Below are 19,299 nucleotides of genomic sequence, written 5' to 3' on the forward strand. Positions count from 1 at the left end.
GAGAGACCAATCAATTTACTTACTGGAGAAAAACCGAATCAAACAGGTAATGAATAATAAAGTTGGGCCTACCCATTGTTAGCTTGATTGAACTCTACGGCCCACTCACACTGCCGTCTTTGATCCTCACACAGCAACATTCTCGTGCCCTGCTCACAAAGTCAAATGTGAGGACAGATCACAGTGCATTTGGGAGGAGTGGCTATGTGATGGAGAGGTGCATTGCAATGACGGCAGCGAAGAACGAGGTTGCTCAACCTACGTTCCACACTTCATTGACGAGGTACTGCAAAATATTAATTCTATACGGAAGATCCATTAAGTTAACTTACCTTCGATGATTTGACGTTTGACACAAACTTCATTTTTACGAGAAGGGTAGCTTCCCTGAAGGCTTTTAGTCAAGGCGGCCGCTGCTATAATATTAATACACACATCGAAAAATACTTTAACATTTAGGCCAAATAAAGTCCCCGGTTTCTAGTCAGGAGCTGGCATCAGAAGTGCTGCAGCGACGGGGCTTTTTTTTTACCCTCACTTTTTTCTGGAAATGATGTACGTGTAACGTTTGATATCCATCGCGACTACATGCACAAGTAATGCCCGCCACTACGGGTACCAACACTAAAATAGATTGGCCCCCCCACTTTTTACTGTTTAAAAGCATTTCCAGCTGGTATATGTACACAGGACATAAGACCAATTCTTTTGTCTGGTTCCCAGATGTGAATGTATACAACAGAAATGACGCCATCTGGAAAAGAGTGCCTGACTAAATGTATGGGGAACTACAGACACTCCTTTTCTTTACATATTACTTAACCGTACCCCATCAAAAACACGTTAAAATTACGCAGTAACTGAATTCCAGTCGATTAGACAAGTTTAGCAGCTTTTGGACATCGTTTTAAATCAAATAAAACACTTTTTTTATTTTGCCGACGCACAGGTCTACGGCGACGCGCGCGCTGACCAGAAACCGGAGACTTTTGGTCTTGGTATTTCTGTATAGAAATTCATTGCAACAAAATGGTTCTACTCGAGCGTATTAAATTGCATTATCTTGAAGCCGTCGATGCAAACAAAGGTTTAAAAAGAAGGCACATCAGGTATGTCCAAATCGTGCGTCTTCCTCAACAAGTGGATTACATATTCATCGGAGTACAGAGTTCATGACTAGAACCCAGACGACGTACGAACTCCCGAGCGACATCCTTTTCGAACTTTACAGGGAAACTCGTCAATTTTCCACAGACGTCTCTTATTCAGTAGTGTGTATAGGCCTATCCATTTTCTCTTTCACCATGGTATACAGGTGGGATCAACTGAATATGTGGAGGACCTCAATGCAACCACCGCGTCCACCTTTCCGACTGCCGCAGCAAACACACAATTACCTACCACTTCCATCACTCTGGGAGAAACACATTTTGAGAACACAACCGCAAGCGGTGAACCTCCTGACGACTAAAAATAATTTATGTCTCAAACACTCAGCGTAGACTAGAATCAGAAGATATAATCTGGCTGTGAAATGATTTCACCCAAACTATGTTGTACATTTATTTCACTTTAATTTATTAAATTTTGTATGTATATAGACGATATCAGTTAGAGAGCTTGTCTTTTGAGGTAAAAATCGTTGGGCGTTTTACAGCAACAATGTACGCATATTCAGTGGAGAAATATTGGCCTACGTCCTATGGTAATGTAAAAGTAGGTCTACAGACAAAAAAGGTTGAATATTTAACTTAAACACATAGAAAGTCATTAATTTACTTTGGAGGAAGGAGAGGCCCTATAAAACTGCTAGGCACGATTGAAAGTTATGGGCTCTTTTGTGAACCCGTCTCGTACTCTTTACATATGATTTTGCGTATTTTTTTGCGTTCCAACAGAATGAGAAAAAAGGTAACACGGTTCAAATAATATTATGTTTATAAGTTTCTGGGGTACGGGTCAAGTTTCCTTAGAAAAGTTCCATTCTAAGAATCTTAAGAATAAAGAAGAAAATTCAGATTGTCTGAAAACACCAACTTCACAAAGCTTGGAAATGTAGTCTTGACCTAAGCAAATGATGTTGATTGTCCGCAGCAAGTATATGAGCATATCTGTTGAACGCTGGGATAATATACCTCTACACAAGAGTATTTTCGTGTTTACGACCAATGCCTGTGATACACAATTTACATTTGAGGTATCTTTTTTACAAGCTGGATTGGTTGCGGTAATGTTTAGGCCAAAATGAAGCGTTCGGGGCAGCAAAATTACTTTTAAAGAGTTACGGAAAAAAAGATCTTTGCAGTAGCACAGTGAAGCATGGCATCTTTGTCATGGCATTAAAATGCGTAATGAAAAGCTATATTGAGCATGTGAGCTTACGAATCGCCCGTGTATCTAATACAAGAATGCATAACTATAATGATCCGACGTGGGCTGTACAGCAAAGACGTCACCCAAGACGCTGGATGAGCCCTATGCAGTCATGAATTATAGACGCCTGGAATGAACGTTTTGTGCACAGCATGTACCCATAAAAGATGCATCGCTCGTAAGAGCAAGACGACTATGACAGTTCATATCTTCTCACGACGTCGACGATCAAACATCCCGCACAAGCGACCGCTTTTTGCATTATTAATCTCTGAAATTGGCTAAACCATAGTTATTGATTGCCGAGTGTCTCAAGGGCTCCGAGACAAAACTTCGCCTTCAATATTTCAGACAAACTAACCGCTTGAAAGGTCGTCCAACAATGGTAAATCGATTTATAAAAAAGTCATATGACTGTGGTCCTGTTCATGCTATATGTCTTACGTGTAAAACGACTGCATATTGTCAGACATGGCTCAGAGGGAAAGGGTAAACTCATGACAAAGTGACACCACAGTAATTCAGTGCAGAACTGAAGAAGAACCCGCTTGTGCGGCGGTTTTTCTTTGTACAAGGCCCCTACACGTATTTAAATGTTGTTTTTTAGGTTTGAATCTAATGTTTCACTGCGGCAGGTCATGCAAAAAGCCAAAAATCCTAAGTCTCAAAGGCACGGCCAACCTTGATGTATTTTTAAATCAAAAGCTATACAATCGTAGAGAGTTTATTTGCTATCACGTTTGGGGAAAGATGACACTAGACTGTGAAAGAATCTGTCATTTTTGCAAACTATTTTGTCTAAACCACTGGGATGTATGAACAGCTGACTGTAAATGTAATGAACCTACCAAAGTTTGCTAAATTTCCCAGCAAGCATGTCTTACACAGTACTTTAAGCATCAGTGTAACTAAACGTTGTTCAGTATACTTGTCCACGACACCGTTTGCTTGTGTTAAACGTTTTGCTCGTTTTGTGTTACGAAATTCGAGGGAAAAAATAAAAGTTGAGAATGCAAGAAAAATAACGAGATTAATTAAAAAAAATTAGTATATTGCGTTGTTACTAGTCCCCTCCACGGAGGAAGTTTAGTGTGTAGGGCATGTCTTTTTCCCTTAATGGGCACCCACATTCGACAGATTTTTGCACGCTATCTCACGCTCGTAGGTCGACAAGCTATGGCTGGTCGTCAGTGGAAAAACGAACCAACCCCTCTTCACAAAAAGCAACCACAGCGATAACACTTACGACGCAAAAGAAACTTGCCACTTCTGTCAAAGGCCACACATAAAAATTCACAAAAACCTACAGGGAAATTTACTTGGCTAAGGAAAACAGTAAGCCTTTGGAAGACTTTCAGGATGCGGCCTTCAATACTTGACCACAATGGGCAGTGTTTATACCTGCTGATCGAAACTAAGCAATTCGTACGTAGGCATCTTTTTGAATAAACTAGTTGTGAAAGCAACAGCTCGGTACAAAGTTGGCCTCGGGCATATGCTGACGCAGAAACGCCATGCATATTCAGAGCCCCGAAGCGGACGACGCCCCTTTACGTGACCACGTGGCTATCCGTGTTAGTGTTACACACTACATTGGAAAAACATTCCAAAGCTCTCTTTTTCAATAAGGTATATTTCCAATCGCTTCGTTCCTTTAAGGACTTTGGTGTCTGAAAACTGAACATTTCAAGTTTACAAATCGTGCATTATTTCCAATTCACTTAAGATGCTTTACATTGTAATTCGCTTTTCCCCCTCGTCTTTGGGCCGAAAAATTAAAGCGTGTGTGTGGAATTTTTAACTCACAGACACATGCAGCATGTACGTACTAGTAGAAGACGTTTATTGTACGGGGTAGGGTCACTGACATTCAGATGAAATGCAAAGAAAGACAGCAGTCACGTGTGCAACGAAAGATAAACCGAGACAGAAACGAAAATAGCATGTAAAGCATCATTTGATGACGAAACACAGGGTAAGACTAGAATATTGGTATCACACTTATCTCTCTATAGCAATAGTTAGATGCTTTCAGTAGGCAAGTGAGACGAGGTATTGAGATGCATTACGCAAAGCATCAATATTTCATAAAGCCTAAGGACTGGATTTATTTTACCCCTTTTGGTCAGTACACCATACCTTGTAGTTTTGCTTTCGTTTACATATACCTCACTTGTTCTTTTCTTTTGTGTAAGTTCACCATTATTTTTTTCTCGTGCACGATAAAAATGTGAAAAGGTGGCACACGCGGGTCTTCCTATACGAAATAGCCTCGTCCATGCATCGTTCGTTTGATAATGTGTGGCTTTAAGGTAGTACGGTATAGGTCTAACACTGACTCTCACACGGGCAGGAGATGATGTGAATCACGTTGCAGCTATATCTCATCTTCGCTTTCTGAAGAGTCGTTTACGGTCGCCGGACTGTGGAACCAGACTAATTGAAAGCGTGGCCAAACAACTTTCGTTTCGTACATCATGACAATGGCTCCTGCGAGTTTTACCATCTGTCAGCGCTGACGGATGAAATTGCACTGTGGGTCTGCTGATAGCGATGGTTATCGCCTGCACAGTAAAAACTCGGGTGTTAAACTGAACACTTTTGGGTGTTATCAGATGACCACACCTTAATATAGGGTGTTACTTTAACACTGATGATGTTACTCTGCACACCTATAAGTGTTACAGTGCACTAGAAGGTGTTACAAGTAACACCAAATAACACCAAAATTTTAACACCAGTGAAAAGTGTTGGTGTAGTCTTCTGATAACACCGCGGGTGTTAAATTTAACACCCCAGTTTTTGCAGTGTGTGCAACTTGATTTGATTGATTTGCGGAATTGATTGCTTTGCACCGTGTCAAACAAAAACGACAGTTTTATTACGCAGAATTTGTCCGTTGTGAAGAAAAGGGATTTCTATCAAACTCCTAAAACTATAGTTCTAGACCATTTCAAGGAATTTTGGCAAACACCAGTTTCTGATATTTCTAAATAATATTAAAAATAAGACCCTCAAAATTTGACAATGTCCTTTTTTTATTCCCTAAACACACTTCAGGAGAACATGTACTGTACAATTCATTAACGGTTTACTTGGTGACTAAATGAATAATCATGACGGGAAAGTAAAATGATGCTTCAACTGAAAATAATAACCATACCTTCCTTTGGTTATTTCGTGATTGTACACAGGCACGCAATAATAAAAGACCCCTGGTCACACTTGAACTCAGTTCTTGGGTGTCCAGAAACAGAGAAATACGAAGTGTATCAATTCTTTCGATAACAATGAAAATTTCCGGCTTATCTAACTATTAAAAGACAAAACTTCCTTGAAACTTATCTGCTAAGTTTAAAGTTTTGATACAGACCAAAGAACTGCGTTGCCATGGAACTCAAACGAGGGCTTGACGGGAAAAGTGCGGGTTTTGAAAACTCAGCAAAATGGCAAGTAATCTTACCGACACTAAAACCTGTACCGATTAATACAATCCTTGTACGTGCAATTTACGAGCATGCCGTTTCATCTAAATACACAACCGAAACCACTAGCTTCGAGGGGGCCAGTCACATGTTGCAAACTACAGTATTTACACGTGAAGGAATTCATACAAGTTCCCTCAATGAACCTTTTTGTAAAAATAAATATACAACTGGTATAAGACCTTCATTCCTATACTTCATGAGTTCATTGACTCAAGTTTGTTAAAATTCTTTGGAAATGCTTTTTATCACTGCGAAATTTAAGAAACTGTGCCAGAAATTTAGTCTCAGACTGGGTGTACTTTACGTTTATTCGTTACAAAGTCATGTACATATTCACATATAGTGATAATTACATGTAAAAAAAACCCCTCTTAGCTATAACGAGGAATGTCTCCATCAGGAATCAAATGAATACAGGACTATATTCAATACAATTTCTTTGTTTCTCTTGATCAACAGAGCATTTGTGTCATGTTGCGCCCACGCCAGCACCATCTGTCCCTTAAGGTCAGTTGAGCGCGCCTAGAGCAACGGTACAAATACACGACTATTCAGAGCACTGTGGAATGGAGTTTTAAACGCGCGACACCATCACATCCAGGGTAAATGGAAGAAAAGGAAAGCCCTAAATTAGCACAATCGAGCAAAATTATACGAAACGGCGATCTGTGAGGTGCGGATTCCAACCCCTGGAAGGAAATTTCAGTGAAGAGGCTTGTGTTCTTAAGCAATAGATTTGCCAGAAAGGGGGACTTTGAGACGCTTGGAGGCGGCAGACACAACGGTCCTTTTTATGTTGATGCGCGTAAGTTCTGAGCACGCGTACAACCGCGGAAAAGGACCGGCTCCATGCCTCTCAAAGTCTCCCATTGCTTCCAAAAACCAAACTCCCTCTAATTCATTGTACATCAATTTCATAATTACTAAATCCTCGAAAAACATAAAAAGATAAAACCCAAACAAAACCATCTGCAAGAGGTATATGATATCTTTATCCTGGACACTTTAACGTGCTTCCTGCAGGGCCGTTTTCCAATACTCAACTTCGGCTCCGTCTCAGGCTTCAACTGTCTTTTATAAGCTGACTTTGAAGCTGTAAGTGCAGTAATCAGTCCAATAGTGCCACAAAACATCAAATAAGGTGCAAGAAAGCCAAAAAATACAGTAATCCAATGTAATTCAAACGCTTCAGGCCCACAATCGGGGATTGGTTTTGGGGACGAGGCCTGAGACGGAGACGAAGTCGAGTATTGGAAAACGGCCCTGGCCTATAACTCTTGGTTAAGAAGAATTTTCAACAGCTTACGTTTTCGTTAAACACCTCGCATTTGTGCGGCATATCTTTAAGGTATTAATACCTTGACACTAATGACTGAACTGGGAAGCTATTCTAGATTTCAATTTATTACACATACAAGAATTCCCGAAGAAAGCAAGATATGTGCACAGATATGGCAAGTCACATCATGCAGTTTACAATAAATAAACAAATGAAAAACATGCAGATTCTCATAGAACTTCCGATTTCTATGCGTTTAAATAAACTGATAAACTGAGGAGAATCAAGTTCAATTGTAAAAAGAAACACACAACGCACTGAGAAATTCAGAACTAGCAAAGCCTTTGTGCCGAGTTGAAGCAGGTGCATAAATTTTGAAAAAATCTCATCGACCACGTTTTCAAGTATACTGGGCGCATTATTTCCCGTGGATTCCGTCACAAAGCAGATAAACTGTGTGCTTAAACACCAAGGGTTGGGATGATACTGCAGCCGATCAAAACTATAGTCCTCGGCAAAACAACCCCGTCAAGTCTTACATTTAACTGCTCAGGATATTCACTCTCACTGCCAGCGTCCCTGCTATTCTTGGTGCACTTTTTTTCTTCCCTTTTCCCCAGAGTCGCTAGCCCAGCTTCATCTGTTTTTCTTCTCCATGCTGGAAGGCCCCGGATCAGAGGCTCTTCTTCTCGGCTGTTGAGCCCTGTCCATCTCCTCCAGCTCCACGCTTGCCTGTTTGTCCCTGCGTTTCTTCAAGAGCCGGCCACTGACGAAGCCCAGAGCGCTGCCCCCTATGGCGGCCACAGTGCCGACCTTAAGGCCGGCGTACAGACCCACTGGGCCGCCGAGACAACCACCGATGATTGCGCCGCCCACGGGCAACACGGCAGCTTTTATTGTGGAGGCCTATAACCAGAAAAACAACAATCAATTAAGATAGTTGGTAAACATTTCCTCCATAAAACAACTTCACCTTGAGCTATGGCTTAGAAAGATTTATGAACTTCTTGTTTTCTTGTTTCGCCTTGTTTTGACGGATCTCCTAATCCCCCTGTTGAAGCGACAGAATCTCGAGGGAGAGGCTTTCCACAAACTAGTGGTGAATTCTACGGATTGGTTTTTTAAACCTTCGACAGTAAAACGACGAAATGTAACCGCCAGGTAACAACGTTGTCCAGCTTTTGTCGTATCCTGCTAAACAAGGCAAAAACTGTTGACTACAATTGAAGGACAAACCACCGCGGAAATTCTTTCCACAGGGGAAAGGTGTAATGACAACAGGGCCAATGAGATGAGGTATACCACACTGGGAAATGTAAGCCCTTCAAAAGCTGAACAGAGAAAATTGCGCAGATGGGATAAGAAATAAGAACCGCACGTCGATCTTTCAAATGTCATTGTTAAGACGTTTAAAACGTTTGAACCACCACTGCAATGAATCGGTTATTACATGTCACTACTCTGCATCGTAAATGCAAGTTTCTGATAATACAGCATTTTCGAGATTGTTTAATTTCGAGTTGGTTTTTAGCCCCTATAGCTAGTATAAACATTTCATTACACATTCATGAATTTCATGTTGATCCCTAGTCCTCCACTTGTCGAGGCAGATTTACGTCACTGTCTAAGAATAATCCTGAAAGCCATCAGACGATACGTAGGCGGGAGAGAAAGTGCACATTTGCGTGGGATAGATACGGGTAAGGCAGATCTGTGGCACAAAGCCAGAGAAACTGTGGGAATATCAGTTAGCATTCCGTTTGTAATTTACCATCGTGTCAGGACAACTGCCGGACGCGCTTCTCTAGTAGCTGGATTATGGTTGGCAGTGCATTCTTTCGAGCTCACTCTGTATTGGCGTATTGCCAAGTTTCCATTCACGGCACTACAGAAAAAGCTGGCACGTGGTGGCGCTGTTACTAACAACGAAGTCACACGAGGTGACGCTGGACCACGGACGTATGTAAAAAAAACCTGGACTTGCAACGCCTTTGTATGAAAAAAAGGCCAACCAGCGGCCATTTTACCGAGCCGAATACAAAAGTGTGGGTTGGCTCCTACCATTGACGTCTGGAAGAACAAAGGCGGGCGTTGTCAGGAAAGCTTTGTATTCGGCTCGGTAAAATGGCCGCGAGTTGATTCAATGATCTCAATAAGCTGATTAAGGGCATTGTGCGTCCAGATTTTATTATGCACGTCCGTGCGCTGGACGCGTAAAATCGTCCCATTACGCACGAACAATACGGGCGATTCACAATAGTGCGCCTGCAAGAGTTTGCAACGTGTTGGCCAATCACGATGCACGTTGGAAAGGGTCGACACATTTTGGGCGTTGTAGGCGGTATATCCTTTTTATGGAGTTTTGTCATTTAAAAGAAGGATGAAATTTTAAACTTTTTTAAAACGAGCTTTTACTACGTCATGCCAGATTTTCAGAAATTAATATCTCCATTGCCCCATGTCGTAGCCCAATACTATACTAAAAAAATATTTATATTCACTAGGCCCATCCGAGGTCCGATGACCTCAGTATAATTTTTAATAAGTCATGTGCGTACATGTAGAAGACTGCGGACTGAACTGCGTGATCTTGTAAGCGTGTTACATGGGAGCGTAATCTATAATCACGTCGCCCTGTGCTTGGGCAAACTTCAACTTGGCGTAACGTAAAGGAATAGGCCTGACACCAGTCGCTCATGATGGTCCCGCCATGGACATAACCGTAACGCTGGAGATGACAGGCCTATTCTCTTACGTTATGCAACTCTGGCACAAAAACAGGGCGAGATTGTGCTCGATTACGCTGGCATTATCGCTTACGTGCTCACGCGGTTCAGTACGTCCGTAGACTTCTACGCGCATGAAGCTTTTTTATCTTTCTGACGTCATCAATTTAGATGAGCGTCACGTCTCATCACTGCACTTGTGCGCGTTTCACGTGCACGCATAGGCTTCGGTGAGGTTCCAAGTTGTTCATGTGTTTTAGGATAATTAATTATACTTGCCCCGCGTCACCTCTAGTTGTACTTGTAAGCTCTCTATGAGCAATCTTGTTCCTATGGGTACGATCTTGCTGTACCGTACCATGTTGGTTCCCACCATGCCTTGCGCTAGTGAAGGAACGCGCACGCAGCCCATGGGGTTGAGGTTGTTCTGTGCTATACTGCTAGGGATAAGCTGTCATATATAGACAACAGTGATAAATATTCAGAAAGCTGTCTCAGGGGTTCAAGACATACATAAAACAAAAGCTCAGTTTTTCACCTTTCTTTCTCTTTCAAATTTTTAGTGGCTTAACAAACGGCTCTTAAAGAAGTCTCTATCCAAAGTGTATTGCCCCTAAAAGCAGTCAAGATGCCCACTGCCATTTTGAAATGTTAGGCCTACACTACATCATCGAATAGAGCAAAGTCGCAGGGGCACCGTTTTGTCCAATATTTTCAGGCATACAAGCTGGCAGCCGTGCGGGTAGCTTCCATCTCTCTTTTCCACAAACCATCCAGTCCACGCGCTACAAAATGCCATGGCAGAGAATTTAACAGCATGCAAACTGTGATTTGGTCCTCGCCGGCAATTTAGGGCCTGGTTATAAAGGCCTGCAACCTGAGATCCAACCTCACTCAGGTAAGGGCAGGTTGTATATTTGGGACCCCATTTTTTGGTCATTTAAATCTTGCAAACTGGTCAGCCCCCCAAAAATAAAAGGCAATGCTTTTTTTATCACACTAACCCTATTTTTGGGGAAATTTCGAATTGTAAATTGTGAGAAAATGTGACTTTCTTACTGATAAACCAGCCATGCAAATTTGAATCTACCACGAGTCACGTGTGACACTGACACTTTCCCCTCATAATTTCCATCACAACTCCAAAGCCTGCCCACTTTTCAAAACAACTACTCTACAGTTACTGGACATGATGTCGTAGTCATCTACCAAGGTGAATCCAAAAGTTAAAATGTAGGTCTCCCTTCTATTATAGGAACGGGGTCCCCAAATATACAATCCCTTGCAAGGGTACATCACTACTTTGTAAACTGCGAACTCAGGCGCACAAAACGTCAAAAAGATTACAGAAGGAATAGATGGCATGCAAATACTTTAAGTCTCAAAATGACTGTAATAGTGTCTGATAAAGTTACAATTGAACTTGACTTGTTTAATTAGTATGCCTACGTTTTATACTAATTTAAAAAGTTTATGGGGTTACTTGAGTAGCTTCTGACTTGTGTTGGTTTACATGGTAAAATTTTAAGGTGTTGTGTGAATAGAATTTGTCCCTCGGCACAAATACATACCTATTAAATTGAAAAATCAGCTGAGGGCCAGTTACAAAAAGTGACTGGATCATGTTACACCCCAACTATGAAATCAACCCAGACTATAGTTGGGATGGTCCCATCTGTAGCTCTGTGGTTTGACTTGCCCAACTATGGTTGGTAAACATCTACAGAAAGTTTCTCAACCTTCGCCATCTTTTGCGGCTCACACCCAGCACAATTCATCTAAAACATGTCAGTGTGGCATTTCATCCACGACAGTGTGACACAAATAAAAACTGGATTCTACTGGCAAGAGGTCTGGACAAAACATGACGTTGGCACATACTATAACACACACCTAACTCTTTGAAACAGTTGGGGTTGCCCAAATGCTGTCAAATGGCTGGTTTGTGACCAATTGTATTGGTAAATTGCACCCCAAACAACACTAGGTGGATTGTTCGTTACCTGGCTGCAATGGTCATGAACAGAAATGGTTAACACCTAGAAAAACAAACCTGAACAGCAGTGGTACCTTCCGAATGCTGACCTAGGAATTTTCTTTGCAGATTTGGTCACGAGATGCATGTTTGGTAGCGGTTGAACCGATATGCATGGTGTGAATCGTTAGGTCAGGCACTAGTTAAATGGCTTTCACAAACCACAATTTCACAAAGACATTACCTTGATTAGGTGTCTGCGACCAGTGGTAACATTCTCCTCCGACTTGTCTATATTATCAGCAATGTTGTCAACAGCTTCGCCTTGAACCTGAAAAACAAAGAAATGAAGACATTTGTACTGCCTGGACATAGACGTACTATTGGGAAAATGACCCAAATTTTCTCACAAGGAGAGGACCAAAGTTTGCAACTTGCATGGTCTCCAAGCTTATTTACTTTCTTAGAAATGACATTGTTTACAAATACCATGACTAGGGGAGAATCAATTGCCATATTCCTCATGTGTACCCTTCCTAAGGTGCATTCCTGTCTTACAGGTTTGTGCACATTCAAGTGAAAACTGCTCAGAGCATCAAATGAACCATGAGAGGGTGGTCTCGGCTTACACTTTGAATAGGGATGGAACAACCAATTTGCTGGAGGAGTTGCACTGGTCACGTTTGAACATCAAACTGGGGCTCTAGTCTATACCCCCTGGTGCCCCAATTTGAATTTTTGCTATGCGCACTGTCGATGTACAGGCAAGCCACAGTTCATTTACCATTCAGTATCCCACTGAAAAAATGTCTACACCCCCTAGATACCCTGTCAGAAACTTTACCCTAGCTATGCCACCGCTATTCAGATTCAGTCAACTCATACATGCCACACGACCAAGGATGACACCTGAAGTCATGATATGAGCAAACTTAAACAGGTGCTAGTCCAAATCCTTCTCATTTTAATTTTTCTTTGTTCAACCTCACTAATAATTACAATTATTGGAAAGAAGTGAAATATGCATTCTCTTCAACCCTCACATGTAAATATGCTTCTGATACATTGTTGAAACTGAGCACCATCATGACACAAACAGTACATATCCCTTCTAGGCCCCCAACACAGATGAGCGGTAGCACAGACTCCATGACTTACCCTGACGTGTGTCGCAAACTGGTGCAGGAGGGAATTCAGGGACACAAGGTCTTTCTGCAGGTTCTCCAGCGATTCCATGGATTCTTTGCTCTGCAAGAGGGTCTGCTGCTGCATGAGATGCTCCAACTCTCTCTCTCTTGTATCGTCGGCCTGGACGGAGGCATCCTCACTGACTTCATCCTCGGCGGCGATCACTGAACAGTTAGCAATGACAATTGAGGGAGAGCATCTTCAAAGGAGCGACAGAGAACTTAGACTGTAGGGGTGAACTTTTTATGGTAGCACCCTGTGGCAGTTACTCTTTTGTGAGTCTCTCAGGTTCTGAAAAGAACCCCTAGAAAACTTCAGAGCCTCACAAATAGAGAAAGCTGTTAGATAATGCTATTGCAAAAGTACTCTGGATGCTCAGTTCACCAGGGAAACCTTCAAATCTCATCTCACTAGGCTGTGGAATACCAAGATGTCATTCATAGCGACATGGGTGATCTGAACATTAACTGAATAAACAAAACTAAGAACAAAAGACTAATCCGTTGAGCCTTGCCCCATTGTGTTCTGACCAATCAAAGCCGAGATTTATGTCTGACATATAGAGAGGCATTGGAGAAGAACACATATGAAGTGTCCATGTGCACAGTGGGCGGGGCCTAGTGGATATGTTAATTCATTACCTTAGCTGAAGCACAAACTTGGCTCACCTTCAAAATCTTCTGTACTGTCAACATGTCTCTTTCTCAAACCAGAGTCCGTGTCGGACTCATCAGAGTCTTTTGGGCGTACCTCCCCAAGTGGCGAATGGTCAAGGTTGTTCATCTCAATAAACTGCATGACTGCAAGGATGGCCTCCTCCTTGATGGGGGACACCCTGCTATCAAAAGACGGGAGGTCTGATTCTATGACTAGACTTCTTGTCTTCTCCATCTCGCGTATATTGGCTTTGAGTTGCTGCGAACAATAATTAAGACATTACGACAATTTGAATAAAATCATATGTATAAAAAGAGTCAGGGATAAAAAGTGATATCTAAATTCCGAATCACACATGGTCTAAATTACAGACTCCAAACCATGCGTAAAATGGCATAATATTCTGTGATATCCTGTTCTGAATTGGTCATATACATGTGTGTACGGTTTGTCTTGTTGAAGTAAAAGGCAGAGAGGTGTTTAAGACTGAACCATTACTTGATGGCAAAAATTAATTACTAGTAACTCCCATGAGAAGTAGTTTCATCATGGTTAGTGCAAAGCACCTATTGATTCTTGTTGACCTTCAGAAGAAAACAGGACAGTATCTAGGAGCTTCTGTTTCACTCATAGGACAAAGTTATCTATTATTGGGAACCTTCACATTTTAGGATATAGATTGGTATAACTCTTGAATAGATACATGTAAATGTTAATTTGATGAAACCAAAATTGAATCTCTTCAACTGTCATGCAAAATGGAACGTGCCATAGATATAGAGCTAATAAGCATCATGAACCAATACTGAAAATGACACAATTGCCAAAAATGAAAATATGACAAAGCAAGGCAGAGATCTTCAAAAATTAGTCTGCAAAAAGTGATACCTGAATATAAATGTGTACATTTTTATCGCAGTACACTGGCTGCTGACAGGGCAGATTTTAACCCTACTAGTCCTGAATCCTCCAATTTTAATATGATTTTGCACAAACCCTAGGGAGTTAGGGTTAAACAGTATTTAATTTAATGCCAGATGTCATAATCAATCGAGAAATTACCTGCACTGTCTGCCTTGCATTGACTTGCTCAGTTGTCAGCTTTGCCCAGTTTTTCTGTTTCTGAAACTGGAAACCACGACAAAATTCCATTGAACAGCAACAAATACTTCCAAAAAACTTGAACCATTCCCCTTTTGTCAAAATTAACATTAAACTTAATGCAAACATTTATAGGCTGTCTATTTTCAAACAGTTTGGAAACTGAATGATGCATGAAGGTGACAAGAGATAAACCTCACACTGCAAGGACAGAAATGAAGATACATTTCTTATACTGATCAGTGACTATGACCAGTTGAATAGACACCATCTGACAACAGATGGACAACTGTGCCTGGTACATGTTCCTAGACTAGCTTTCATGCATAAGTTGCCAGGCATCATTCCCCTTTAGTCTCCAAACACATGTAGTGGCTAATCGAACTTGGCATATGATTGACCCCAGGGTTAACAGAAAACAAAGGCACCAGTCCAAGGGGGTCAATCCATTTTGAAAAGTGGGGGGGGGGACATGCCCTGATCAGAACAAATGCAAACGCCAAGCGCGAAGCTCTGAGCGGTGTGGGGTCCGGGGCCCACTCAAGGGCCCTGGACAGTTTTGGATTATAGATGCTCTGTTGTGTGCTCTGAGACAATTTCTGGCTACTTTAGCCAAATAAATGCTTTTGCAAGCCAGACATTTTTAATTTAGGTTTTGGAAAAAAAGTGTGGGAGGGGAGGCAATTGGTATAGTATCCTCCCACCTGGAAAAGTGGGGGCCATGTCCCCTCCGGTCCCCCACCAATTAACGCCCATGCACCAGTCCAGCTACTAGGGACCAGCTTCACCCATGAATACCAGCAGCTTCAAGTATATAAAGGTGACCAAGGACTAGGACATTTTTGATGTTAAGCATTTATCAATGACAAAATGCTTACTATTTTAGCATACAGAAAAAACTGAAATATGTTTGCATCTATATGTACATGAGGGTCACCGGTCTGCTAAAGTTTAGCAGCAATGAATGTTCCTGCTACTTTACACTCTTCTTCAATGACTGAGAAGTATTGGACATCCTTTTTCAGAAAAATGCATTGGAAAGTCAATTCTTAAAATATCAAGAAATGGAAACGCTATCCTAGACAACTGAGGGCGCTGTTGCTACAATGTTATCCAGGGGAGACATCTTGCAGTGCACGGGTTTTTCTATTCACATTGTGAACCCAAAATTAATTCGCTGAAAACATTTCTCTGAATGGGTTGAATGCTTGCTTATTGCTATAAAACTTACACAATGAATCACCCAGAAAGAAAATTGAGGCAAACGAAATCTTTAGAAATTCAACAGATTTTTGTTTTTGTAACTTTCTCAGTCAGACTGTATCCACTCTGAGGTGAAGTGTGCCCTCACCGGTGAAATACAGATGGTACTAAGTTTTCCAACCAGGTTAAGACCATATATTCACGTCAAACGCGCATAAACTTGCGCTTACTCGTGAGTGTGTACCAAATAACTGTCACTTTCATTTCAAAACACGCCCTCTTTTGTTCCTGCTCGGAGCGGATACACCATAAGCATAACACCATGTATGCACCTTCTCAATGTTGACTCGGTGCTGTCGCAATCTCTCCAGATCTGTTGGGACGACAGTCTTGGTGAACTTTTGCACGGAGGGCTCGAAACGCTTCAGGGGCTGTGTTCCTTGCATGGCGCTGTACATGCTGCTGGTCATGGTCTCATCGTCCCCGAAAGCTGCCATGATTACGTGCAGTGGGGCGGTACTGTCTGTACTCACACAGTATCAGTGAAGCTACCTGTAGGCCCGAGGGGGTCATGCAAAACTGATCAATCGCAATAAAGGACTCTCAAGAGGGTGCCATGGCTGGGATGACTACATTGTACATTCCTGTTTCTGATGTCCCTATATTTCACTGATTTTGTTCTGATCTCACCTCCCCTACTAATTTCTGCTCCTATGCTATCATTTATTTTCATTTACTGTGGTCCCTTATCTCTTCTTCTATTTTTTTTCCTGAACTCATTTCCTGATAATTCTGTTGGGCGCGATCAGTTGATATGCATGACTGCTTGATCTTAGCATGATCAGTCGATCTTAGTGCATGACTTGTCGATAATTTTGCCATCAGTCAGTTGCCTCTTTTTTGTGATTCACAGTAGTGAAAGATTGTTTCAACAAAGAAAGTAAAGTTGGAGATTTCATGCAGATTTGATGAATTACACACAGCATTTGGGTGATCGTGCAGATTGGCTGATCATGCCCAATTTTTACGTGTATTAGTTTCCAATGAACATTAAATTCTCAAAATCTGTTTCTCCCTAACCAAAGTTGGGCATGTGTTGGGCCTACCTTGAGTATACGTACCGATATGCAAAGTCACAGGTGTGCCAGTCAGGTATTATCAAATCCTTGTCCAGATCCTGAACATAAGGCCAGAGAAGCTTCAATGATACCTTGTTAGTGCCTAAACTTGGCCCAAAATTCTATATGAAAAGCCTAAAACCTGGCATCCCTGACTTTGGGAATAGACAATGCGTAGATCTTTGACTCATGAAGTTTGGGAGAGTTTTGTCAGCCACCGAGTGACCCGGCCCTATGCAAAGTTGACAACATTTTGTCGTGTATTTCTTTTGTGCATGGACAGTCATGGTTTGGTGCTAGCATTATATGGGTAAATACTACTTCCAAAACTGTAAGGTTTTAAACAAACCTTCATGATAGCCATGTACAAACTCCCATAAACATTTTGGCTGTTTTGATCGTGCCAAGTTACTCTTCCATCACAGCTATTTGTGCAATCAAATTTCATACATGCCTTCTCGGTGAAGTTAGATGTCAGATGGGGAGGTTTATTCACCTAATATCGTCATTAAAAAGGTGAAATTCTTGAGTATTTTGCCAATCCACACTACAGAAAATCAGCATCATGAACTATCAATAATTGTTGGCTGTGTGATAGCTTGACCAATCACAATGCAGCTCCTATCTTTTCCTTTTGTTTTCCTGATCCCCTCTTAACAAAAACTGAGCTGTGATTAGTCACTGGAATGGAAGCAAATTGGACCAGTCACAATGCAGCTGTCATCTATGGGTAAACCTCCCTATCTGACATCTAACTTCACCAAGATGGCATGTATGGAATTTGACTGCACAAATAGCTATGATGGAAGGGTAAGCTGGCACAATCCAAACAGCCAAAATGTGTTTATGCAGCTGTCTGTACGTACATAAAGCAAGGACAGTGAGTTTGTATAAACCTTACAGTTCTGGAAGTAGGTACATGTAAATACAGACTTACGTTGTGGCTATGCAAATTCAATTCACCTTATAATTCATCTCAATGTCATACTGTAGATGGATGCTACTTACTTGTTTGTAAACACCCATGCGAAGTCAGATGTTAAGTCGTGTCATGCATGTTTAGCCAATCAATCCGGAATGGCATGGTTATGGAGGATCGCAATACGAACAGTTCAAGCTCCAAAACCTGAAATCAAAGATGGCGAATGGTCAGAAGTTTCCATTTGAAGTAGGTTTACTAATTTTACAACTAAATCGACGATCTTACCCTGTCAATTGCCCTGTATCAAAATACTTTCAAAGGCCTAGTTCTTAAGTGCCCAGGCCAAACAGTCCTCTTCCAGTACAAGTAGCCCTTTTGTTTATGAATGACGCAATGGACATTGCATGTAGATCCAGACTACATATATAGAAACTGTATTCTGGAGTCAGGAAACTTGACCAGGTTCCACCTTCAATCGGGGAATTCCATACTTTCTATTTGTTGGCCATCTCACAAATTAACATCACTGAGAAAAATCAAGCTACAAACACACAAAAACTCTACGCATATGCAGTCATTACACATGCAAAAAAGTAGAAACTCATATCCAAGAAAGCTCCCCCCCCACAAAATATTGTCACCACGTAACGCTTGCTCTCTCCATATTGATCAGTCCATAATCCATGCCCTGAAAGGAGATTGAAACTAGATTTTACCTAATCAAAAAGGTATTCACGATCCGAGCGGTCGGCGTACTTTCCAGTTTCTGCTTTTCGTGACAACTAGATAATTTCATTAATTGTTTGCAGACATTCATTACCATTTTGTAAGGTTGGCCAAATATTGAAGAAGTAACTTAAGACAGCAGTTTAGGTGGCCTCAAAACGCACGTACTTATATTCATAGTAGTGCGGTCCAGCTGCGTGCGCGTGTGATCAGTTTTGTTGATCTTTCGTTCAGTTGGTTTCCTATATCATGGCAATCAAGCAATACATGTAGTTTGCCAACCACTGCACTGGATGGCTATGATTTACTTTTTCTCTTTTTTTACAGCCTAGGGCAGGGCACTTCTGGGCTTACTCTTGGGAGTGAATAGTTTAATTTCTTTAAAAACTCTGGCCATCATTCTCTTTGTGCGTAACAAGTGTGCACTCAATGAGTGTGCATTCAATAAGCAACTTCGATTTTTCACAAGAAGCGTGTGCGGCGTATGGCCATGGACATCAACGAGCCATCAGACGTGCTTCATTTGGGCATATACGCTGTTAG

The 19,299-nt window shown here is 41.5% G+C and overlaps 1 protein-coding gene and 1 long non-coding RNA gene across 6 annotated transcripts; one reads left to right on the plus strand and one right to left on the minus strand.

Moving 5' to 3' along the window:
- Nucleotides 1–30: 30 nt before the first annotated feature.
- Nucleotides 31–3,398, plus strand: LOC110991068 (uncharacterized). Its single transcript, XR_015424658.1, has 2 exons — nucleotides 31–283; nucleotides 1,316–3,398. It is a non-coding gene; the product is annotated as an uncharacterized LOC110991068 (long non-coding RNA).
- Nucleotides 3,399–5,393: 1,995 nt separating this feature from the next.
- stx17 (syntaxin 17) lies at nucleotides 5,394–18,721 on the minus strand. 5 transcript variants are annotated; one of them, XM_087134127.1, is made up of 9 exons: nucleotides 18,672–18,721; nucleotides 18,117–18,234; nucleotides 17,111–17,167; nucleotides 16,323–16,549; nucleotides 14,749–14,814; nucleotides 13,698–13,944; nucleotides 13,000–13,193; nucleotides 12,086–12,172; nucleotides 5,394–8,046 (listed from the first exon to the last, which is right to left on the minus strand). In XM_087134127.1, exons 4-9 carry the CDS (start codon nucleotides 16,485–16,487, stop codon nucleotides 7,777–7,779), a joined length of 1,029 nt encoding a protein of 342 aa, XP_086990253.1. In that variant the 5' UTR covers nucleotides 16,488–16,549; nucleotides 17,111–17,167; nucleotides 18,117–18,234; nucleotides 18,672–18,721; the 3' UTR covers nucleotides 5,394–7,776. The 5 variants fall into 5 exon arrangements, with proteins under 5 accessions (XP_086990253.1, XP_086990252.1, XP_086990254.1 ...); XM_087134126.1 differs by having other exon boundaries at nucleotides 18,612–18,713; XM_087134128.1 differs by having other exon boundaries at nucleotides 18,675–18,692.
- Nucleotides 18,722–19,299: the final 578 nt, after the last annotated feature.

The sequence above is a fragment of the Acanthaster planci genome, linkage group LG03 (assembly GCF_054643075.1).
Source record: "Acanthaster planci isolate LZ-2023a linkage group LG03, COTS_SCS, whole genome shotgun sequence".
In the NCBI taxonomy this organism is placed as follows: Eukaryota; Metazoa; Echinodermata; class Asteroidea; order Valvatida; family Acanthasteridae; genus Acanthaster; species Acanthaster planci.